This window comes from Mustelus asterias, chromosome 27, assembly GCF_964213995.1.
Source record: "Mustelus asterias chromosome 27, sMusAst1.hap1.1, whole genome shotgun sequence".
NCBI classification, from domain to species: Eukaryota; Metazoa; Chordata; class Chondrichthyes; order Carcharhiniformes; family Triakidae; genus Mustelus; species Mustelus asterias.
The window spans coordinates 41,466,149-41,491,550 of NC_135827.1; the positions used below are offsets into that span (position 1 = coordinate 41,466,149).

Here is a 25,402-nt window from a genome sequence, read left to right on the forward strand (position 1 = left end):
CATTTACAGTATAATTCACACCTAAATTTGATCCTTCAAAATGCATCGCCTTGCATTTGTCCAGATTAAACTCCATCTGCCATTTCTGTGCTCAAGTCTCCAATCGATCCGTATCCTGTTGTATCCTAACGTGTGGCCTAAACATGGCACTGAGAGCTGGGTGGTTGTGAGTCAAAGTGCATTTTTTGTTCTTTCATGAGTTGTGGGCAAAACCAGCATTTGTTGTTGATCTGTAATTGGCTTTGAGCTAGTGGTTTGCTACAGATTTCAGAGAGCAATTCAGAGTCAACCACATTGCTGTGGGTCTGGAGTCACATGTCAACCAGACCAAGCAAGATGGCAGATTTCCCCCCCCCCTAAAGGACATTATGACTAGATAGGCTTTCACAACAACCAATGAAAGATTCATGGTCACCGTTATTGAAACCAGCTTTATAATTCCAGATTTATTTATTGAAATAAAGTTTCACAGACCTCTGGATTACTCGTCCATTGGTGTTTAAAAGTATGAGGTGTTTTTGTGGTACATTGAAAGTTATTTGCAAAATCCTGTAAGCAAGCCTCCTGTTGGCGTGGGCGCAGCGCTCGACACCAGGACACCGGAAAGAAAATGAAAAGAATAAATTAAGAAGGTGCGAGATTAAGTGTTGATTTACCCGAATCAATCACTGGATGGTGAATCTCCTAACTGAGAATGAGTCTTCACCACACGGAGTTTGAAAGACTGCTGATGCCAGCGATGATCTGCTGATTACAGAACTGTTCAAGAGACATCGTCTACACTGTGGTTTTGTCTTATTTCCATCTTCTGCAGCCCTGCTGGTTAAATAACGGAAACAGTGTGGACCTACAAACTACTGTGATGAAGAGTCTAATGCACAGCAGAAAGTTTTTTTCTTATGCTAATTTACAGTAGAACTAATTTATTTGTGTTTTTTGCACCATTCTGACATGTTGCTTCAGTGTGATTTGGAATTCCTTGCATTAGACCAGAGGTGTGTTCCTGGGATGTGTTTCTGAAATCACATGAACCATGCTGCCTTCCCAGAGGTATTTAACTTCATTCATAATCCTGCTCCTTGGGCTGCTGCAGGGAGGTAAGTGTGAATGTTACTTCAGAAGCGCGCATTCAAAAGTCATGAGAAAGTCAATCATTCTCTGTCTTGTTCGGTAATATCAGTAGATTAGTTGCAAGAAATGACTGTGGGGTAGAGGGGGACTAGGCTTTTAAGCTTACAAAGTGTATCACCAAAACCAGTTCAGTCAAACCCTTCTCCTTTGCCAAGTGATGATGAGGTATAGCAGGGAATTAGCAGAATTTTTTTTTCTCCAGAAGGATAATTGAATTATGAAATAAGATAGCAGGAGGGGATATTGACGCGGACACTGGAAATGGGGTAAAGGTGCAATCGGAGCATCAAGGTGCCAGAATAGTAGAAAAAACAGCTTGTGAAGTAAGTTGTTGTGATCTGGATTTTGGTGCCTGAAATAGTGGGAAAAGCAGATTTAATGATAACATCCAAAAGGGAATTGAATAAACCTTGAAGGGGGAGAATTGTTCAGGGCTTTGGGGAAGGAGCAGGGCTGTGGGACTAATCAAAGCGCCAGCACAGGCTGATGGGCTGAATAGTCTCCTTCTGTGCTAAATGAAGCAGTCCTTTCTGGGGAAAACTAGCTAGCGCTAATCAAGCAAAGATGGCTTCGCTAGCTTGGTAATGTGCGCAGAATGAAAGGTGGCCACATCCCCAAAGACCTATTCAGGGAGGTAGTCATGCCCAGAGACAACAGAGCGCCCAAAAACTCGATTCGAGGATACTATCAAAAGAGGCACGAAAGCTGTAAACAGAACCTACAGTTTATCTGTGAGAAACCGATTGCTGATTATCAAAGCAAACGGTGACACCACCGTGGTCACATTTAGTTTCTGAAGCTCCAAGGCAGATGCCACTCCTGTAAGCAAGGTGTCACCAGGGATCAGCCTGTGCCACCAGCAAGGGACAACTTCATGTGAGGCACTTGTGGTAGACTTCTGACCTTTCCAGATTCGGCCGATTCAACATCGAAAAGAGTGCAGCAGATGATTTTGTCTTTGATTTGATTTATTATTGTCACATGTATCAACATACAGTGAAAAATATTGTTTCTTGCACGCTATACAGACAAAGCATACCATTCATAGAGAAGGAAACGAGAGAGTGCAGAATGTAGTGTTACAGTCATAGCTAGGGTGTAGAGAAAGATCAACTTAATGCAAGGTAGGTCCATTCAAAAGTCTGATAGCAGCAGGGAAGAAGCTGTTCTTGAGTCGGTTGGTATGTGACCTCAGACTTTTGTATCTTTTTCCCGACGGAAGAAGGTGGAAGAGAGAATGTCCGGGATGGGGTCCTTAATTATGCTGGCTGCTTTGTCGAGGCAGCAGGGAGTGTAGACAGAGTCAATGGATGGGAGGCTGGCCTTAGCAAAGGCTCTGAGGCTGCATTCTCATCATCTCTCGCAGCTGCTGGAAGAGTCTATGATTCCCATTCAGCTCCTGGTAATGCTGCAAGTCAGTGCTCCTCCGGGCAAGATAGTCCTGGCTAGACAATAATAACTTGGCATTTTAATAGCCTTTGATGTGTGAAAACACCGTAAGCCTTACAAACAGGACGCCATTCAGCCCCTCAAGTTTGTTCCACTGTTCAGGGAGATCTGATTGAGCTGTGACTTAACTCCTTGTACCCACATTTCTCCATTTCCTTTAATAACTTTGGTTAACAAAAATCCAAATCGACAAAAATCCAGTAGACAAACAAAGCTTTCAGAGCTTTGCTAGTAAACCGTTTTCCCTGAGTAAACTCCAGGTGTAACCTTACACACACACACACACACTTAAGGTCCTGTATTCTCTAGATGGGTAACTGGGGATGGGGTGACCCTGTGGAGAAAGAAACAGCACACAGTTAAGGAGAAACTATAGCGCGGATTTCTCATCAACTTTGCTGTTTGGAGATGAGTCACTGCACTGCTCGGACAACCAGTGAACAACATACCCTGAGGTGAAAGATGTCTGGACTCATCACATCATCCAAGCCCTGAAAAAAAATAGCTTTCTGTTATTTTAATATGTGTTTAATTCCTTTTCAGCATTTGCACCTCCAATACTAGTGACTGGATTTCTGCATCAACCTATCTGCCTTGCAGCAGAGAGTAAGAGTCATCTGAGTTCAGTGCAAACCATCAGATGGCAGAAAGGGAGGCAGTTAATAGTTCTCTACCAGAACAATGAAACAGAATCGCCAGCAATCTTTCCCAGGTACAAGGAACGTGTGACCTACATCGCAGAGAACAACTCATTGCTCATCCACCAACTGAACCTCCAGGATGAGGGTGAATACAAGATAACCACTTCACTTAAAGCAGGGCCAGAAAAAGAGACATTCATCAACCTGACAGTGCTAGGTCAGTTTATAACATTTTTGTAAGCAATTTTAGTTAAAGGTGAGGGAGGTCAGTTAACATCAACATTCACAGTCCCAGATAAAATACTACTTGGGTCAAAGCTCTCTATATGGGACATTGCATCTCATTCAACCTTGGAACTCCCAAGCCTCAGGCAATCATTAATTCTCTCCATATGATGGTCGGTTTGTGCCATCATTGCACTTTGACCAAGGAAACTTTTATTAAAACAGAATCTTTCACTCTGGATCCACAGAGTTGGTGAAAGGGGAGTTGCCTTGCTGCCCAAGAGCAGCTGCCAGGAATGCTGCAAGATGTGGCACCATCCTGTACTGTGATACTGCCCATCCTGTACTGTGATACTGCCCATCCTGTACTGTGATACTGCCCATCCTGTACTGTGATACTGCCCATCCTGTACTGTGATACTGCCCATCCTGTACTGTGATACTGCCCATCCTGTACTGTGATACTGCCCATCCTGTACTGTGATACTGCCCATCCTGTACTGTGATACTGCCCATCCTGTACTGTGATACTGCCCATCCTGTACTGTGATACTGCCCATCCTGTACTGTGATACTGCCCATCCTGTACTGTGATACTGCCCATCCTGTACTGTGATACTGCCCATCCTGTACTGTGATACTGCCCATCCTGTACTGTGATACTGCCCATCCTGTACTGTGATACTGCCCATCCTGTACTGTGATACTGCACATCCTGTACTGTGATACTGCCCATCCTGTACTGTGATACTGCACAGTAAGAGTTTTAACAACACCAGGTTAATACTGCAGCCAGTGATGCAGCAGAGGAACGAGTCTGACTTTCAATCATGGTCACCAGTTGGGATCTGGCCCTGGAAAGGGTCCAGAGGAGGTTCATGAGAATGATTCTGGGAATGAAGAGCTTGATGTATGAGGAGCATTTGAGGACTCTGGGTCTGTATTCGATGGAGTTTAGAAGGTTGAGGGGGGGACCTCATTGAAACTTACAGAATACTGAAAGGCCTGGATAGAGTGGACGTGGGGAAGATGTTTCCATTAGCAGGAGAGACTAGGGTCTGAGGGCACGGCCTCAGAATAAAGGGACGACACTTTAGAATCAAGATGACATGGAATTTCTTCAGCCAGACGGTGGTGAATCTGTGGAATTCATTGCCACAGAAGGCTGTGGAGGCCGGGTCATTGAGTGTATTTAAGACAGATATAGATAGGTTCTTGTTTGGTAAGGGGATCAAAGGTTACAGGGAAAAGGTGGGAGAATGGGGTTAAGAAACTTATCAGCCATGATTGAATGGCGGAGCAGGCTCCATGGGCCGAATGGCCTAATTCTGTTCCTATATCTTATGGTCTTATTTAGTTCCAGTTTCAGAGCCCAGCATTACAGTGCAGACAGAGGACTTTCCACATCCAAAGCTGACCATGACCTGCACAGTCGAGAATGGCTCCAACCCACAATTCTCCTGGATGAAAGACAACAAAATCCTTTTGGCCAACTTACAATTCCAGCTGTTAACAGACAACCGCAGTTTAGCAGTCACCAACCTGACCAGCTCACACTGTGGTACTTATTTTTGCATCGTCCAAAACTCTGTCAACAGGCTCCAAGCTCAGCAGCTGATCACAAGTAAGGATCAATAAACAAATAATTTGTATTTATATAAGCATTTTACACCCGTTGGAACATCCCAAAATACTTTACAGCCAATGAAGTCATTTTGAGGCATTGTCATTGTTGTATAGTGGCATAACAGCCAATTTGTACACGGGCCAGCGCCCAAAATCAGCAATGTGATAAGGAGCAGATAAACCATTTCAGTCATGTTGGCTGAGGAGTTAACATTGACCAGGACACTGGAGAGAACGTCACTGCTCCACTTCTAAATACTGCATGGGATCTACATCCACCTGAGAGGACAGATGGGATCTCTGTTTAACACTTCGTCTGAAAGTCTGTCCCATTGACAGGGTAGCATTCCCTCAGTACTGCACTGGGAACGTCAGCCTTGACAATGGAGTCAAATTTCTGGAAAATCCTTTCCACAAATGAGCTGCATAAACTCCTTGGCAGGTCATTATTTAACTGTGGTTATTTAATGTCAGCTGGGATTATTGGGAAGCTCACTTACCATCTGTGTCCCTGAGCGGAGGAAGTCAAAAAACTCTCCAACTGTCTGTGGAATACAGAAAGTGGATTTTATTGTGTATGCATCTGTTTGGAGGTCAAATGTCTGAGTACATTTCCCAGTCAAAAGCAATTAAGAACTGTCTGCTGTGGGACAGCATTCTGAAAGAGACATCAACATCTTAAAATGAAAAAAATATATATTTGTTTTAGAAAAGGTGGAATTTGTGAATTTGTATTTTAAGTTGTTTCTTCTTCCCCGAGGTGAGCATTTCCAGGAATGTTTACAACCATCCACACTGAGGCAAAACCAAGTTCTGGTTATGGCGCTAGCTGTGTCGTGTGTTGTCGGTTTCATTGCGGTTTTCTTTTCAATCAAAAAATTCAAAGCGAAACGAAGGGGTAAGGTTGTGAAGTATGTTGTATCTGTCTCTGAGTGTCTCCCAGAGGCTGCATGTGATAGTTTAGTGTTGATGTGGAGATGCCGGCGTGGACTGGGGTAAACACAGTAAGAAGTCTCACAACACCAGGTTAAAGTCCAACAGGTTTGTCAGGTAAGTGGGAGTTCTGTTCACAAACAGGGCATAGTTTAGTGTACCATGGGCAGGTGTGATCAGGTGAGAGGCAGGAGACTTCTTTTCTGGGGCAGGGGCAGATGTTCCACTGTGTAAGGTGCAAGGAAGGTCGGGAGAGCTTCTCACCCACAGGAGAATTTCCTGACCTAGTTACCCGTCAGTCTTTGGGTTACAACACAGGATGTATGGGGGCCTTCATTGCACATTTGTACATGAGGCAATACCAAGGTGTCTTATCACCAGTGGTTTGTTATACAATATCTGCTTTAAGTGGGGACTCAGAAGGACAGTCAGGTTCTTTGGTACAAAGAGATCACTTGGGTTAAGTTGTTCATTATTGTTTAGAAACCGACTGCTTCTAATCCCTGGGGACGGGTTTGCTTATCAAAGGAGTTAAATTGCTGCAAGATGAAATACAAACCTGCATATTGGCAATAACAAGCACATCATAAAACTGATCAGTACCACAGCCCCATAAACCTTGAGTTTTTCATCATTCATGAAGTTGACTTTGCGTGATGCTGAGGCCAAAGTAAAGTGGAGTTCAAAGTCAGATTATCATAGAATTCCAACAGTGCAGAAGGAGGCCATTCAGCCCATCAAGTCTGCACTGACCACAATCCCACCCAGGCCCTATTCCCGTAACCCCACATCTTTACTCTGCTAATCCCCCTGACACTATGGGCAATTTAGCATGGCCAATCAACCTAACCTGCACATCTTTGGATTGTGGGAGGAAACCGGAGCACCCGGAGGAAACCGACACAGACACGGGGAGAATGTGCAAACTCCATACAGACAGTGACCCGAGGCCGGAATTGTGAGGCCTTTTGTTAAATAATGACCTGCCAAGGAGTTTATGCAGCTCATTTGTGGAAAGGATTTCCCAGAAATTTGACTCCATTGTCAAGGCTGACGTTCCCAGTGGAGTACTCTAGTGGCTTTTGCTACCAAATAAACCTGTTGGACTTTAACTGATGTTGTGAGACTTCTTGCTGTGAGGCAACAGTGCGAACCACCGTGCCACCGTGCTGCCCACGGTGGACTGGGATTTAATTGGACTGGGATTCGCTCTGATAATTCAGTTCCTCTCATACATTTCCCCTTTTTTATGTATGACCCTTGTACATCGGTATTTATAATGGAAACTGTGTGTGGAATGTTGTCATGTTGTTACATCCTTCTGCCAGTAGAGACATTCCAGCACCTTCACTGGGAGTGGGGTGTAACTGAAACATGACATGTTTACAGTGTAAAGATGGACATAGACATTTATAATAACAAAACATGAGTTGTGTATGTATTTAGTTTGTATTACATCAATAGACATAAAGTCACATAAAAATCTATAATAGTCATTTAATTTGGCAGAGGGCAGTACTTCTGAATCCGTCCAAGTGTAGGTGGGTGTATGGAGGCGCGTGGGCAGGATGGGTTGCATGGGATTCAGGTTGTACTCTGTGAAGTATATGTACAGTATCACACGGTGTTCCTTCTTTTTACAAAGATAGATTGCCTGCAGCCCCTTGAAGGGCAGACAGAGCAGGCAGATTGAGTGTCAGTAATTTCACTGGCATATTAGGCATTATATCATATTTCCTTCTTTAACACATGACAATGCTGATCTCTCCGGGACAGACACTGACTCTCTCTGGGACGGACACTGACTCTCACTGGGACAGGCACTGACTCTCTCTGGGACAGGCACTGACTCTCTCTGGGACGGACACTGACTCTCTCTGGGACGGACACTGACTCTCTCTGGGATGGACACTGACTCTCTGGGACAGGCACTGACTCTGGGACAGACACTGACTCTTTGGGACAGACACTGACTCTTTGGGACAGACGTTGACTCTCTCTGGGACAGGCACTGACTCTCTCTGGGACAGGCACTGACTCTCTCTGGGACAGACACTGGCTCTCTCTGGGACGGACACTGGCTCTCTCTGGGACAGACACTGGCTCTCTCTGGGACAGGCACTGACTCTCTCTGGGACAGACACTGACTCTCACTGGGACGGACACTGACTCTCTCTGGGACAGACACTGACTCTCTCTGGGACGGACACTGACTCTCACTGGGACGGACACTGACTCTCTCTGGGACAGACACTGACTCTCTCTGGGACAGACACTGACTCTCTCTGGGACAGACACTGACTCTCACTGGGACAGACACTGGCTCTCTCTGGGACGGACACTGACTCTGGTGCAGCCCGCACAATCCAGAGTTTCTAGATTTTGAGCCCAGGTTGTGCAAGTATCTGGAAATTGGCAGAAAACTATTTGATCAAGTATTGGGATATGTGTCTGCGAGTGTTGCTGGAAGGTGTGTGTGTGTCAGTGTGGGGATGAAATTGTGAGGATGTATTGCTGCACTGTTGTACCAGGCTGCCAGGATTCACCCTCGACTCTTAGAAGAAATTTGGTAAATTGTGCAAAATATGAAAAATAAAACTTAACACAGCCGGAGGAAAGAGAAGTGGAAAATTCCTGTGGGTGAAACTTGCCATTCACAAGCGATTGTGATGCTTGTACCAGCATTCAAGAAGGAAGAGCCGACAGGCCAGTCAATCTAACCTCGGTGGTAGGGAACCTATTGGAAGCAATTCTGAGAGACAGAATCAATCTACATTTGGGGAGGCAGGGATTAATCAAGAATTGTCAGCATGGTTTGGATAAGGGGAGGTCAAAAATGACCAACTTGATTGAACTTTATTTGAAGAGGTGGCCAGGTGTGTAGATGAGGGCAATGCATTTGACGTTGTCTACTTGGATTTCAGCAAGGCTTTTGATAAGGTCCCACATGGGAGATGGATAGTGAAGGTGGGATCCAAGGAAATTTGGCAAATTGGATCCAGAGTTGGCAGGAAGCAGAGGCTGGTGATCGAGGGGTGCTTTTCTGACTGGAAGACAGTCTCCAGAGAGATTCCACAGGGATCAGTGTTGGGGCCTTTGCTGATTGTGGTTTATATAAATGATTTCGATGTGAATGTAGGAGGGTTTATCAGTAAATTTGCGGATGGTACGAAAAGTGGTGGGGTGGTAAATATACAACATAGAACAGTACATAGAACAGTACAGCACAGAACAGGCCCTTCAGCCCACGATGTTGTGCCGAGCTTTATCTGAAACCAAGATCGAGCTATCCCACTCCCTATCATCCTGGTGTGCTCCATGTGCCTATCCAATAACCGCTTAAATGTTCCTAAAGTGTCTGACTCCACTATCACTGCAGGCAGTCCATTCCACACCCCAACCACTCTATGCCCCCTAATTCTTGCCTAATCGCATCATAATTACCTCTCCCCCAATTGTAAACCTTGCCCTGCCGTACGGCCCTATCCCTCTCCATTGCAATAACAAAAGACACCGAATTGTGGTCACTATCTCCAAAGTTCTCTCCCACAACCAAATCTAACACTTGGCCCGGTTCATTTCCCAGTACCAAATCCAATGTGGCCTCACCTCTTGTCAGCCTATCCACATATTGTGTCAGGAAACCCTCCCGCACACACTGCACAAAAACTGCCCCATCCGAACTATTTGACCTACAAAGGTTCCAATCAATATTTGGAAAGTTAAAGTCCCCCATGACAACTACCCTGTGACCCCCACACATATCCATAATCTGCTTAGCAATTTCTTCCTCCACATCTCTATTACTATTTGGGGGCCTATAGTAAACTCCTAACAACGTGACCGCTCCTTTCCTATTTCTAACCTCAGCCCATATTACCTCAGTGTGCAGATCCCCCTCGAAGTGCCTTTTCGCAGCCGTTAAACTATCCTTGATTAACAATGCCACTCCTCCACCTCTTTTACCAGCTTCCCTACACTTACTGAAACATCTATACCCCGGAACGTCCAACAACCATTCCTGTCCTTGTTCTACCCATGTCTCCGTAATGGCCACAACATCGTAGTCCCAAGTACCAATCCACTCCCCAAGTTCATCTACCTTGTTCCGGATGCTCCTTGCATTGAAGTAGACACACTTCAACCCACCTCCCTGTCTACCGGTACCCACCCTTGACCCTGATACCTTCCCCAATACCTCACCACCCTCACTGACTTCTGGACTACAACTCCTTTTCCCACTCCCCTGACAAATTAGTTTAAACCCCCCTGAAGAGCCGTATCAAATTTCCCTCCTAGGATATTGGTGCCCCCCTGGTTCAGGTGCACCCCGTCCTGTTTGTACAGGTCCCACCTTCCCCAGAACGTGTTCCAATTATCCACGTATCTGAAACCCTTCCTCCTACACCATCCCTGCAACCACATGTTTAACTGCACTCTCTCCCTGTTAGAACATAGAACATAGAAAGCCACAGCACAAACAGGCCCTTCGGCCCACAAGTTGCGCCGATCACATCCCCACCTCTAGGCCTATCTATAGCCCTCAATCCCATTAAATCCCATGTACTCATCCAGAAGTCTCTTAAAAGACCCCAACGAGTTTGCCTCCACCACCACCGACGTCAGCCGATTCCACTCACCCACCACCCTCTGAGTGAAAAACTTACCCCTGACATCTCCTCTGTACCTACCCCCCAGCACCTTAAACCTGTGTCCTCTCGTAGCAACCATTTCAGCCCTTGGAAATAGCCTCTGAGAGTCTACCCTATCCAGACCTCTCAACATCTTGTAAACCTCTATCAGGTCACCTCTCATCCTTCGTCTCTCCAGGGAGAAGAGACCAAGCTCCCTCAACCTATCCTCATAAGGCATGCCCCCCAATCCAGGCAACATCCTTGTAAATCTCCTCTGCACCCTTTCAATGGCTTCAACATCTTTCCTGTAATGAGGTGACCAGAACTGCGCGCAGTACTCCAAGTGGGGTCTAACCAGGGTCCTATAAAGCTGCAGCATTATCTCCCGACTCCTAAACTCAATCCCTCGATTAATGAAGGCCAGTACGCCGTACGCCTTCTTGACCGCATCCTCCACCTGCGAGGCCGATTTAAGAGTCCTATGGACCCGGACCCCAAGGTCCTTCTGATCCTCTACACTGCTAAGAATGGTACCCTTCATATTATACTGCTGCTTCATCCCATTGGATCTGCCAAAATGGATCACCACACACTTATCCGGGTTGAAGTCCATCTGCCACTTCTCCGCCCAGTCTTGCATTCTATCTATGTCTCGCTGCAACTTCTGACATCCCTCCAAACTATCCACAACACCACCTACCTTGGTGTCGTCAGCAAACTTACCAACCCATCCCTCCACTTCCTCATCCAGGTCATTTATGAAAATGACAAACAGCAAGGGTCCCAGAACAGATTCCTCAACTCGCTATCACGTGGCACCGGCAACGTACCAGAGATGATAGTGAGGAGGATAGTCTTTAATTACAGGAGGATACAGACAGGCTGGTCAGATGGGCTGAAGAAACTCTCCCCCTTGGTGGAGGGATCAATGACTGGGGGCAGAGATTGCATCATAGAATCTTACAGTGCTGAAGGAGGCTAATCAGCCCATTGAGTCTAGACCGATCACAATCCCACCCAGACCCTATCCCCACAACCCAATGTATTTACCCTAGCTTGTCCCCCGACACTAAGGGGCAATTTAGTGTGGCCAATCCACCTAACCCGCACATCTTTGGACTTTGGGAGGAAACCGGAGCACCAGGAGGAAACCCACGCAGACACGGGGAGAACGTGCAAACTCCACACAGACAGTGACCCAAGTTGGGAATCGAACCCAGGTCTCTGGCGCTGTGAGGCAGCAGTGCTAACCACTGTGCCAGCATGCTACCCAGGTAAGGGGCAGGAGGTTTAGAGGGGATGTGAAGTAAATCTTTTTCGCCCAAAGGGAAGTGGGAGTCTAGAGCTCTGCCTGAAAGGGTGGTGGGTACAAAGACCCTCATAACATTTAAGAAGTATTTAGATGTGCACTTGTGATGCCAAGGCAGACAAGGCTATAGGCCTAAAAAATGGGGTGAGAGTAGTTAAGTGGTTTGACTTTGATTGGCACAGATGTGATGGGCTGAAGGGCCTTTTTCTGTGCTGTATAGCTCAATGACTCTATGGCTTAAACCAGTGACAGTGAAATATTCTCTCATTCTCAGAGAAAATGATAGCAGCGGCAATATAATTACTGAACCTCCTTGCACTCACTTTGCTTTGTTCAACCCTGCAGACATATTACGTTCACATTTTCCACTTGCTGCCCATCCTTTGACGTTTGTAACTGAGGCAACACATCGCCTGACCACAGTTTTCAGCCTTCCTCGTGTCCTGCCAATTTTAATTCAATGGGATGTTTGCGTCACTGAAATAGTTAACGTTTATTATCTTTAATCGAGTGGCCTGCTGGGTAATTTCCAATGACATTTGAGGATCAGCTACATTGCTACAGTCACATATACACCAGAAAAGGACAGCAAACCTTCCTAAAGGGCATTAGTGAACTGGATGAGAAGCTTCACGTTCACTGTCACTGAAACTGGCTTTTTATTCCAGATTTTATTCATTTAATTGAATTTAAATTCCCAGCTGCCATGTGGGATTTGAACACACATCTCTGGATCTCTTAGTTCAGGCCCCTGAATTCCTAAACCAGTAATTTAACCCCCACTCTGCCACAGTTCCCTGGATACTATGCCCCTCCCCTGCCCCTGCCCTGTGGGACTAGACGGGGTATTCTAATCTGTGCGATTGGCTAATCAGACTGTGTCACCTTTCAGGTTAAGATGTTAATTTAATTTTCTTGTTAAACGCTCTGTTTTTTCCCCAGAGTTGGACCTCAGGGAGCAGCTGAGCGGGGAGGAAGATCTATTTGAAGGTAAGCAATCTTCTATTTTTTTGAATCTCGCTGTTATTTCTTTAACGGTGCCATTTTGGATTTTGTTCAGACGATATCTGCAGGTATACAAGGTGCAAAGATACAATTAGTATGTCAGTACAGTTGTCCAAAGCAGGTATAATGTCACACACTTTAAGGATCGGAGGTTTTTTTTGGGAGGAGTGGGGCTGGTTCTGATACCCTTGGCAGTGTTGCTGTGTTTTGGTTGCTCCAATTTCTCTCTCAGATCAGTCTCCCTCCGTTCTACTGGGACAGGGGGATGAGAGCAGAGGAACAGAAAGAGGGCATTCAGTCCCTGAAGTCTGCTCTGCTATTCAATGAGCTCAGGATTGGTCTGTATCTGAACTCCATCCACCTGCCCCGTGCAGGTATTCCTGGACTGGGGTCAGACATTTCCTTCCAGGTGAAGCTGGTTCTGTGCGTGAGAATGTGTGTCTGACCTGCCAACCATACACACTCAGCTACGATGCTCGATTGAAGTCATAGCTGGGGCATTAGGATACAGATGGATTGCAGGCAGCTTTCCAATGGCAATGGGTTAGAATTGGAGACTGGTCTTACAAACGTACAAAATATCAGGAGGCCATTCGGCCCTTTGAGCCTGCTGCATAATTCTTTATGATCATGGCTGATCATCCAACTCAATATCCTGACCCCATCATCCCCTCATATCCTTTGATCCCCTTCGCCCCAAGAGCTATATCTAACTGCTTTTTGGAAACATACAATGTTTCGTCCTCCACTACTTTCTGTGGTAGCGAATTCCACAGGCTAACCACTCTCTGGGTGAAGACATTTCTCCTAATCTCAGTCTGAACAGGTTTACCCCGTATCCTCAGACTATGACCTCTGGTTCTGGATACCCCCACCATTGGGAACAGCCATCCTGCATCAACCCTGTCTAGTCCTGTTAGAATTTTATAGGTTTCTTCTAAACTCTAGCAAATATAATCCTAACTGACTCAATCTCTCCTCAAACATCAGTTCCATCATCCCAGGAATCCTCCCAGTGTCTACACTGGGCCCCATGTTCTAACCCATGGTGTATGTGCTGTAAGAAGTCTCACAACACCAGGTTAAAGTCCAACAGGTTTATTTGGTAGCAAATACCATAAGCTTTCGGAGCACTGCTCCTTCGTCAGATGGAGTGGAAATGTGCTCTCAAACAGTGCACAGAGACAGAAATCAAGTTACAGAATACTAATTAGAATGCGAATCTCTACAGCCAGCCAGGTCTTAAAGGTACAGACAATGTGCTGTAGACAGATCTCAGACTCTGCTTTAATCATTGCCGTCGGGTACTTGAACTTATTCAAATAAAATGTTGCTTCTGTTTTTGTGTGGCAGAGACCAGAGGCATCAGAAGATATTCCCCGGAAGCTGCAGAATTCCTCGGTATGGCACTGTGTGTTCTGAGTCTATTACTTTCAGTGACATGATATGTTAGACATTAATGTTGTGTGTCTGTCCCCGTGTGTTTCTGTCTGCATCTGTGTGTCCTTTTGAGCCTGTGTGTGAGAACTGGGATTCAGGAGCTATGAGCTCTGAAGAACTAAACAGTCTTTTCTTGTGGTAGATTTTGTTTTCTCTCCTTCCTATGCTTCCATTCCTACTCTAAGCTAAGTCCAGTCAGGCAGCTGACTGAAGGTTTCTGGGCAATGCTGTGGTTTGAAAATCGATTTCCTGTCTGATTCTAACTCTCTACATTTCACTTTCATAATGCTGGTTATAGCATAGTGCAGAACCCAATGCTGTAACCTACCAGCATGAGGTTTTTTTCATGGGGCCTTTGGTTTTGCCTCACTCACACCTTTTTGTTTGGTTTCTGTTTCTTTGCCTACCTGCAGCCAGGGGAGTGGCCTCCAGTCTGCTGCCAATTGCCATGGAAACTGGTTGCTGGGATCATCCTGGGGTGCTCATCCTTTCCAATCACGTACCCCACCACGGCTTCCTATAGCCCAACAGCTCTGCTCTCTTCCTAACACTTCCTTCTTACCACACCAGTAAAACAAAGACAAATATTTGGCCTTTCATAGCCACAGGATACCACAAAGCTCTTTCCAGCAACTCAAGTACTTTTTGAAGTTTAATCAGTGTTGTAATAACTGAGGCAGCCAAATTGTACAGAGTAAATTCCCACAAACAGCAATGTGGTATTAACCAAATAATCTGTTTCTATGATGTTAGATGAGGGATGAATATTGAACAGGACAACGAGGAGAAGAGTATCTTGGATTTTGTTACATTAACAGAGCATTGGTTAATATCTGATGCAAAAGATGGATCATCTGACAGTGCAACATTCCCTCAGTACTGCCCCTCTGAGAGTATAATGCTCCTTCACTACTGACCTTCCAACATTGCAGCACTCCATCAGCACTGACCATCCAACAGTGCAGCACTCCCTCACTACTGACCATCCAACCCTAACCCTAACCCCCATTTGTGGGTGACTGAAAAAGTTAAAGACAGAATCAAACTTAATGAAAAAGCATATGATTGCGCAAAGAGGTGGCAGATCAGAAAATTGGACAGAATGTAAAGAACAGAAAAGAATGACCAGAAGATTAATAAAAAGGAAAAATTAGAACATGAGAGAAAGCCAGCTACAAATATAAAGAAGATGCCATTAGATTGGGAATTAGCAAATATAACTCCTTTATTCAAAAAGGGTTGGTAACAGAAAGCAATAAACTACAGGCTTAACATTTATCATCGGCAAAATGTGGGAGGCAATTATGAAAGATGTTATGGCAGGGCCTTGGAAAAATTCAAGGAAATCAGGCAGAGTTAACATATTTTTCTGAAAGGGAAATCATATTTATTTATTGATTATTAATGTCACAAGTAGGTTTACATTAACACTGCAAATTGGATTATTATCTAAATGGAAAGAAATTACAACATGCTGCTGTGCAGAGGGACCTGGGGGTCCTTGTGCATGAGACGCAAAAACCCAGTCTGCAGGTGCAACAGGTGATCAAGAAGGCAAATGGGATGTTGGCCTATATCGCAAGGGGGATAGAATATAAAAGCAGAGATGTCTTGCTGCATTTGTACAGGGCATTGGTGAGGCCGCAGCTGGAATACTGTGTGCAGTATTGGTCCCCTTATTTGCAGAAGGGTATATTGGCCTTGGAGGGAGTGCAGAGAAGGTTCACCAGGTTGATACCAGAGATGAGGGGTGTTGATTATGAGGAGAGACTGAGCAGATTGGGTTTGTACTCGTTGGAATTTAGAAGGCTGAGGGGGGATCTTATAGAGACCTATAAGATAATGAAGGGGCTGGATAGAACATAGAACAGTACAGCACAGAACAGGCCCTTCGGCCCACGATGTTGTGCCGATCTTTATCTGAAACCAAGATCAAGCTACCCCACTCCCTATCATCCTGGTGTGCTCCATGTGCCTATCCAATAACCGCTTAAATGTTCCTAAAGGGTAAGGTAGAGGTGGAGAGATTCTTTCCACTTAGAAAGGAAGCTAGAACTAGAGGGCACAGCCTCAAAATAGAGGGGGGTCAGTTTAGGACAGAGTTGAGGAGGAACTTCTTCTCTCAGAGGGTGGTGAATCTCTGGAATTCTCTGCCCACTGAAGTGGTGGAGGCTACCTCGTTGAATATGTTTAAATCACGGATAGATGGATTCCTGATCGGTAAGGGAATTAGGGGTTATAGGGATCAGGCGGGTAAGTGGAACTGATCCACTTCAGATCAGCCATGATCTTATTGAATGGTGGGGCAGGCTCGAGGGGCTAGATGGCCTACTCCTACTCCTATTTCTTATGTTCTTATGTTCTTAATGAAGTTACTGTGAAAATCCCCTAGTCGCCACACTCCTGCACTTGTTCAGGTACATTGAGGGAGAATTTAGCATGGCCAATGCACCTAACCAGCACGTCTTTCAGACTCAGGAAGAAACTGGAGCACCCGGAGGAAACCCACGCAGACACGGGGAGAACGCGCAGACTCCACACAGACAATGACCCAAGCCGGGAATCAAACCTGGGTCCCTGGCGCTGTGAAGCTAACCACTGTGCCACTGTGCCGCCTATTTAACCAATTTATTGGAGTTCTTTGAAGGAGTCACTGTGGGTAAAGGGGAACCGATGGATGTACTGTACTTAGATTTCCAGAAGTCATTTGATAAATTGTCGCATCAATGTTTATTATGAAAAATAAAAGCTGATGGTGTAGGTAACACCCCTAGATTAGCTAGCTAACAGGAAACAAGAATGGGCACAAATGGGTGTTTTTCTAGTTGGCAGGATGTAACAAGTGGTGTGCCACAGGAATTATAGAACATAGAACAGTACAGCACAGAACAGGCCCTTCGGCCCACGATGTTGTGCCGAGCTTTGTCTGAAACCCAGATCAAGCTATTTCCTCCCTATCATCCCGAAGTACTCCATGTGCCTATCCAATAACTTCTTAAATGTTCCTAAAGTTTCTGAATCCACTATCCCTGCAGGCAGTCCATTCCACACCTCAACCACTCTCTGAGTAAAAAACCTACCTCGGACATCCTTCCTATATCTCCCACCATGAACCCTATAGTTATGCCCCCTAGTTACCGCTCCATTCACCCGAGGAAATAGTCTTTGAACGTTCACTCTATCTATCCCCCTCATCATCTTATAAACCTCTATCAAGTCTCCTCTCAACCTCCTCCGCTCCAAAGAGAAAAGCCCAAGTTCCCTCAACCTTTCCTCATAAGACCTACCCTCCAAACCAGGCAGCATCCTGGTAAATCTCCTTTGCACTCTTTCCAGTGTCTCCACATCCTTCTTGTAGTGAGGTGACCAGAACTGCACACAATATTCCAAATGTGGTCTCACCAAGGTCCTGTACAGTTGCAGCATAACCCCACGGCTCTTAAACTCAAACCCCCTGTTAATGAATGCCAACACACTATAGGCCTTCTTCACGGCTCTATCCACTTGAGTGGCAATCTTCAGAGATCTATGGATATGAACCCCAAGATCTCTCTGTTCCTCCACATTCTTCAGAACCCTACCTTTGACCCTGTAATCCACATTTAAATTAGTCCTACCAAAATGAATCACCTCGCATTTGTCAGGGTTAAACTCCATTTGCCATTTTTCAGCCCAGCTCTGCATCCTATCTATATCTCTTTGCAGTTTACAACAGCCCTCCACCTCATCCACTACTCCACCAATCTTGGTGTCATCAGCAAATTTACTGATCCACCCTTCAGCCCCCTCCTCCAAGTCATTTATAAAAATTACAAATAGCAGAGAACCAAGCACTGATCCCTGTGGCACTCCGCTGGTAACCGGTTTCCAGTCCGAAACTTTTCCATCCACCACCACCCTCTGTCTTCTGTTAGATAGCCAGTTACCTATCCAATCGGCCAAACTTCCCTCTATCCCACACATCCTTACTTTCTTCATAAGCCGACCGTGGGGGACTTTATCAAACGCCTTACTAAAATCCATGTATATGACATCAACTGCACTACCTTCATCTACACACTTAGTTACCTCCTCAAAAAATTCAATCAAATTTGTGAGGCAAGACTTGCCCTTCACAAATCCGTGCTGACTAACCCGGATTAATCCGCATCTTTCTAAATGGTCGTAAATCCTATCCCTAAGGACCTTTTCCATCAACTTACCGACCACCGAAGTAAGACTAACCGGCCTATAATTACCAGGGTGATTTCTATTCCCTTTCTTAAACAGAGGAACCACATTCGCCACTCTCCAGTCCTCTGGCACCACCCCCGTGGACAGTGAGGACGCAAAGATCAATGCCAAAGGCTCTGCTACCTCATCCCTTGCCTCCCAAAGAATCCTAGGATATATTTCATCAGGCCCAGGGGACTTATCAACTTTCAGTTTATTCAAAATTGCTAGCACATCTTCCCTCCGAACATCTACTTCCTCCAGCCTATCAGCCTGTGACACCATCTCTTCCTCAAAAACATGGCCCCTCTCCTTGGTGAACACCGAAGAAAAGTATTCATTCATCACCTCTCCTATCTCTTTTGACTCCATGCACAAATTCCCACTGCTGTCCTTGACCGGCCCCAGCCTCACCCTGGTCATTCTTTTATTCCTCACATAAGAGTAAAAAGTCTTGGGGTTTTCCTTGATCTGACCCGCCAAGGACTTCTCATGCCCCCTCCTAGCTCTCCTAGGCCCCTTTTTCAGCTCATTTCTTGCTAACTTGTAACCCTCCATCGAGCCAACTGAACCCTGTTTTCTCAACCTAACATACGCTTCCTTCTTCCTCTTGTACTGGGACATCAAGTACTGGGACATCAACTTTTACAGTTTATATAAATACCTTCAGGCCCTTCAGCAAGTTATGGTTGCTAACTTTGCTGATGATACAAAGATAAGTAGGAAATAAAGTTGTGAAGAGGATGTAAGGAGGCTATAAGAATATGTAGGTGGATTGCTTGAATGGGCAAAGATCTGGCAAATGGAGAATAAGGTGGAAAAATGTGAAATTGTTCATTTTGGCAGGAAGAATAAAAAGAAGTTTATTATCGAAGTCAATGCTGCACAGCCTGGGCCAGTGAGTGGGCTACACGAGTGGCCCTCCCTCATCTGAATGGACTGCAAGATTTAAATTGGGCTTGTTGACTAACTATGACCCCAGTAATAAGGTTAAATAGATTTAATAAATGCCAAATATTTCATACTTACTTATAGAACATTCTTATCATTCAAATATTAAAAGAACTATCAGTAAGGTCAAATGGTAAAAGCAAAGGAAATATTGGCAATTTGGACACAGAGGAAGCGCACGGCTCTCACAGTCAGTGTTGTGAGCAATCAGCACACACCTCACTTCACTTACCCTTGTTTTACCGGTGAATCACTTCAGCCATACCGGTTGGAAAAAACTCTGCAGATGGAAATCAGCGGAATGTGGCAACGCCGTGCGTGTGTAACAGTCAATAAAATGTCTCATGGGACACACTCAGAACCCAGATGGGCCACATGTGTCCCCCCAGGCCGCAGGTTACTCACCACTGTGCTGAATGGTGAGAGGTTGCAAAGATCTGAGGAGCAGGAATCACAAAGGGCCAGTTTACAGGTACAGCAAGTAATGAGGAAAGCTAATAGAATGTTATCATTTATTGTGAGGGGAATTGAATACAAAAGTGGGAAGGTTATGCTTCCATTGTATGGGACATCGGTGAGATCACATCTGGACTACTGCGCACAGGGATGGTCACTTTATTTAAGGAAAGATGTAAATGCAACAGGAGCAATTCAGTGAAGGTTTGTGAGACTAACACCAGGAATGGGCAGGTTGACAAGATTGAAATATATGAGGTTCTGCCAGGTATTCACAGGGTGGAAGTGGAGAAGATGTTTCCTCTTGGAGGAGAATCTAGAACGAGGGGTCACTGTTTAAAAGTAAGGAGTTACCTATTACAGACAGATGAAGACAAGTTCTTTCTCTGAGGGTTGTGGGTCTTTGAAATTCCCTTCTTCAAAAGGCAATGGGTGCAGAATCTCTGAATATTTTCCAGGCAGAGGTCGATAGATTCTTGATAAACAAGGAGGTGAAAGATTATTGAGGATAAGCAGGAGGTTACAGACAGATCAGCCATGATTTTATTCAATGGTGGAACAGGCTTGAAGGGCCGGGTGGCCTACTCCTAAATTGTATGTATGTTTATACATGCTTAGTACTGACCATCTGACAGTGCGGCACTCCCTCAATACTGACCCTCTGACAGTACGGCACTCCCTCAGCACTGACCCTCTGACAGTGCGGCACTCCCTCAGTACTGACCCTCTGGAAGTGCAGCACTCCCTCAGTACTGACCCTCTGACAGTGCAGCACTCCCTCAGTACTGACCCTCTGACAGTGCAGCACTCCCTCAGTACTGACCCTCTGACAGTGCAGCACTCCCTCACCACTGACTCTCTGACAGTGCAGCACTCCCTCAGTACTGACCCTCCGACAGTGCGGCACTCCCTCAGTACTGACCCTCTGACAGTGCGGCACTCCCTCAGTACTGACCCTCTGACAGTGCGGCACTCCCTCAGTACTAACCCTCTGGCAGTGCAGCACTCCCTCAGCATTGCACTGAGAGTGTCAGTCTGGGTTTGTGTTCCAATCTCTGGATTCAAGCTTCCTGCAGCAGAGGCTGCAGTGCACAGACTGACACATTTTGGTGACAGTGGGAGCTCAGGGTAACGAGACTGAAACCCTGTTGGTGTTTCAGTCATTTTGTTTATTCTGTGGGAAGATTGCAGTGACCAAAATAATTTCCCATTTTGAAGAAAAGTTAATGTTCTTCCTTCTCTTTCAGAGGAAAATATCCAAGACGAACACAGCCAAACTAATGTGAGTAGGAATAAACCAGTGTTCCATTGAGAAATGTTATAACTTCTCAGTGGAAAAAATCTACATGTATTTGTCCTGAGAGCTGGAAGTATAACTTAGCAATGGGTGTTTAGTTCAGTGCTAGTTGCTGTGTTAGTTCTCAGAGCTCAGAAGAGCGCCCAGTTATTGATGTTCTATGCTGCTGTTTATCAGATGTCCAGCTCGAGAGAAGAGACTCAGAATTGTCTGTACACCTACCTGGATTTCATCCCCAGCAGTGGAAATCAAGAGAATGTGGATCCGTCTCAATATTGCACCATTGGACCACAACTGTGAACCTTGCTTAAACTGCAGGATATCCTTTACCTAATCTTTGAACACAATGCACAGAGACTGAGAGTTACAAGGAATGTATAGTTTGAGATTGAAAGTTTAAAGAGAGACCTGACTCTTCTGGAATTTGATGCAGGCTGTGTGGCAGGAAACTGCAGGCTGACAGAACGGAGAGCACTGGCACACAGACAAGCTTCTCTAACAGGTTGTGTGTATTCTGGTTCTGGAGCAGCGGATTCTGATCTCTCCTCTTCACCCATCAGGATGTGAAAATGTGGAATGTTTGAAATGAGAATTATACCAATCCCTCGAAACACCAGTAATTTCGGGAGAGAAGGTGCTGTAAAAACCTCCACAGAAATTGGCCATGGATTTATGCCCTTTCTCTGCCACCCACTTTAGCTGTTTGCTCCTCCAGGAACTAATGGCCTTTGTTTTCTTCAATTCAAACATATTTGTTTATGGGGCAGGAAGAGGGGAATGCAATATACTAATAATGTTTGAATAAACTTCAGTGGTTCATCACGAGGTTTGCTGTCAATACATAAGAACATAAGAACATAAGAAATAGGAGCAGGAGTAGGCCATCTTGCCCCTCGAGCCTGCCCCGCCATTCAATAAGGTCATGGCTGATCTGAAGTGGATCAGTTCCACTTACCCGCCTGATCCCTATAACCCCTAATTCCCTTACCGATCAGGAATCCATCTATCCGTGATTTAAACATATTCAACGAGGTAGCCTCCACCACTTCAGTGGGCAGAGAATTCCAGAGATTCACCACCCTCTGAGAGAAGAAGTTCCTCCTCAACTCTGTCCTAAACTGACCCCCCTTTATTTTGAGGCTGTGCCCTCTAGTTCTAGCTTCCTTTCTAAGTGGAAAGAATCTCTCCACCTCTACCCTATCCAGCCCCTTCATTATCTTATAGGTCTCTATCTCCCCCCTCAGCCTTCTAAATTCCAACGAGTACAAACCCAATCTGCTCAGTCTCTCCTCATAATCAACACCCCTCATCTCTGGTATCAGAGTGTATCAGGCACCACTGTGCCACCCATCCATGTTTGAGCCAAGGATGTAATGATGTCAGGAGCTGAGTGACCCTGGCGAAACCCAGACTGCGTGTCAGTAAGCTGTCCTGTCCTGTCCTCTGGTATACAGGAAAGTTCCATTGGACATATACAAAATAAATGACATGTATTTGAACATGATATGAATCTAGCTGCATCCAGACCCGGTTAAACACACAATGACCTCCCAGCCTTCTCTAACTCCAGTGATGTTACTGGTTAGGAAAGTCACCTGGTGAAACGCAAACATCCTATGATAAACTCCACTAAGCTCTGCACTTACCAAACCACACAAAGGCTAGTAGCAGTGTAACATTCTCTCCCACAAAAAGTTATAGATGTCAGTTCAACTTTAAACAAGATTAAAGCAAATTACTGCAGATGCTGAAATCTGAAACCAAAAGAGAAAATGCTGGAAAATCTCAGCAGGTCTGGCAGCATCTGTAAGGAGAGAAAAGAGCTGACATTTTGAGTCCAGATGACCCTTTGTCAAAGCTTTGACAGATGCTGCCAGACCTGCTGAGATTTTCCAGCATTTTCTCTTTGGTTTAAATAAGATGAATAGATTTTTGTGAGTTAAGGTTGTTGAAGGATATGAACCAAGGCAAGTGGATTAAATTAGGATATAGAAACGCTGTGATATCACTGAAAGGCAGAACAGACATGAGGAACTGAATGGCCTTCTCCGGTTCCTATAGGCTAATGGAGATATCTTCTTTTCAAATCGTTATTCTTGGTTAGCCTGTTCTTTGGATTAGAATCATAGAATCCTTACAGTGCAGAAGTAGGCCATTCGACCCATTGAGTGTCCACCAACCATAATCCCAGGCCCTATCCCCGCAACCCCACACATTTACCCTGCTAATCCCCTGACACCAGGGTCAATCTAGCACGGCCAGTCAACCTAACCCACACATCTTTGGACTGTGGGAGGGAGCAGGAGCACCCGGAGGAAACCCACGCAGACACGGGAAGAACGTGCAAACTCTACACAGACAGTGACCCGAAGCCGGAACTGGAACCGGCCTCTGGTGCTGTGAGGCAGCAGTGCTAACCACTGTGCCACCGTGCCACTCATCCATGTTTGAGCCAAGGATGTAATGATGTCAGGAGGTGAGTGACCCTGGCGAAACCCAGACTGTGTCAGTAAGCTGTCCTGTTGAGACTGTAACTAGATCTTAGCAAGAATTAGAGAGACGCAGACATAGACATCTGCACATGAAAAGGTGCAGAGAGAGCGAGAAATACAGAATGGTATAGAGGTACACATGAACTGACACAGACAGGTAAATACAGTGATAAACACACAAACATAGCTGAACCAGAACCTGATCATTTTGGTTGCTGGTTTGCAGTATTCCAGCTGATACCTGTCTGCTTCCGCACAATGTTTGTAATTAAAGCCCGGTGACATTTAACTGGCAGTGGTGCTGCTGCCACTTCTTGAAGGTAAGTAGTACAGACATTCTCACATGGGACTAAATATCAAGTAGTTTCAGAAAATGCAGTACTGCAGAGTCAGTCTGTCCTTCTGTGAGCTTGTGCTTCTGTCACTGTGAAAATGCATTTCTGACAGCATGCAAAGTGAGTTTATATCAGTTATGAGGTGTGTGTGGAGACTGGTTTTTGTGTTGTTAATGCAGTGGTTCAAACTTCTTTCTTTGAAGAACCTTTTTCAGATGGATGAGTAATCAGAGATCTCTATTTAAATAACAATACCCATAAAAATGCCCATAATCTGAAGCTGCTGCGTGTATGTCCCCGTACGGGCCATTCCCTTTTAGGGTGACACGGTAGCGCAGTGGTTAGCACTGCTGCTTCACAGCTCCAGGGTCCCGGGTTCGATTCCCGGCTCGGGTCACTGTCTGTGTGGAGTTTGCACATTCTCCTCGTGTCTGCGTGGGTTTCCTCCGGGTGCTCCGGTTTCCTCCCACAGTCCAAAGATGTGCGGGTTAGGTTGATTGGCCAGGTTAAAAAAATTGCCCCTTAGAGTCCTGGGATGTGTAGGTTAGAGGGGTTAGCGGGTAAAATATGTGGAGGTAGGGCCTGGGTGGGATTGTGGTCGGTGCAGACTCGATGGGCCGAATGGCCTCCTTCTGCACTGTAGGATTTCTATGATTAATGTGGGTTTTAATAATGTTTTTAAGAACATTGGTATTTATTTTTAAATGTCAGGGTCAGTCCCTACATACTCTTTCCTTTTCTAGGTGAGACAGCTGGTGGATGCGCTTCCCTCCTGCTCCCAGCTAAAACCCAACCCATAGCTTGCCGCCACTCAATTATTTTGCATGTTCCTTGGAAAGTCTCTGCACACTCTGGGTTTAAGAATTACTGTTACAGTGTGTGCTAGTGTGTCATTGTGTCTCCTGGTGGGTCTGTGTGTGTCTGCATATGTCAGCCTGTGTGTCATTGTGTTTGTGAGTCAGTGTATGTATCAGTGTCAGTGTGTGTCAAAGGGTGTGTGTGTTATTGCATGTTTGTGTGTCCTAGTGTGTGTGTTGAGTCTGTGTGTGTGCTTGTGTGTGTCACTGTGTCTGTGTGTGTCACTGTGTCTGTGTGTGTCACTATCTGTGTGTGTCACTGGGGGAAATTTTCCTATCTCGCCCACCATGGGAATTGTAGTGGGTGGTGGGTGGACCGTGCAAAGGTCCATTGACCTTGGGTGGGATTTTCCAGTTTTGGGGCGAGCGCGGCTGGAAAATCCCACCCACTGTGTCTGTGTGTTTCAGT

The 25,402-nt window shown here is 45.5% G+C and overlaps 1 protein-coding gene across 1 annotated transcript; it reads left to right on the forward strand.

The window, feature by feature from the left end:
• Positions 1-832: 832 nt before the first annotated feature.
• LOC144480053 (hepatic and glial cell adhesion molecule) lies at positions 833-22,132 on the forward strand. The gene is made up of 8 exons (XM_078199218.1): positions 833-1,097; positions 3,124-3,438; positions 4,804-5,070; positions 5,833-5,970; positions 12,891-12,938; positions 14,307-14,354; positions 21,260-21,294; positions 21,487-22,132. Exons 1-8 carry the CDS (start codon positions 1,034-1,036, stop codon positions 21,607-21,609), a joined length of 1,038 nt encoding a protein of 345 aa, XP_078055344.1. The 5' UTR covers positions 833-1,033; the 3' UTR covers positions 21,610-22,132.
• Positions 22,133-25,402: the final 3,270 nt, after the last annotated feature.

Excerpts from the sequence above, each read along its gene's own strand:
- LOC144480053 (XM_078199218.1), top strand. The coding sequence starts at position 1,034 with ATGCTGCCTTCCCAGAGGTATTTAACTTCATTCATAATCCTGCTCCTT. Across the intron at positions 3,439-4,803 it reads CATCAACCTGACAGTGCTAG|TTCCAGTTTCAGAGCCCAGC; the intron begins GTCAGTTTATAA and ends GGTCTTATTTAG. Across the intron at positions 5,071-5,832 it reads AGCTCAGCAGCTGATCACAA|GTGAGCATTTCCAGGAATGT; the intron begins GTAAGGATCAAT and ends TTCTTCCCCGAG.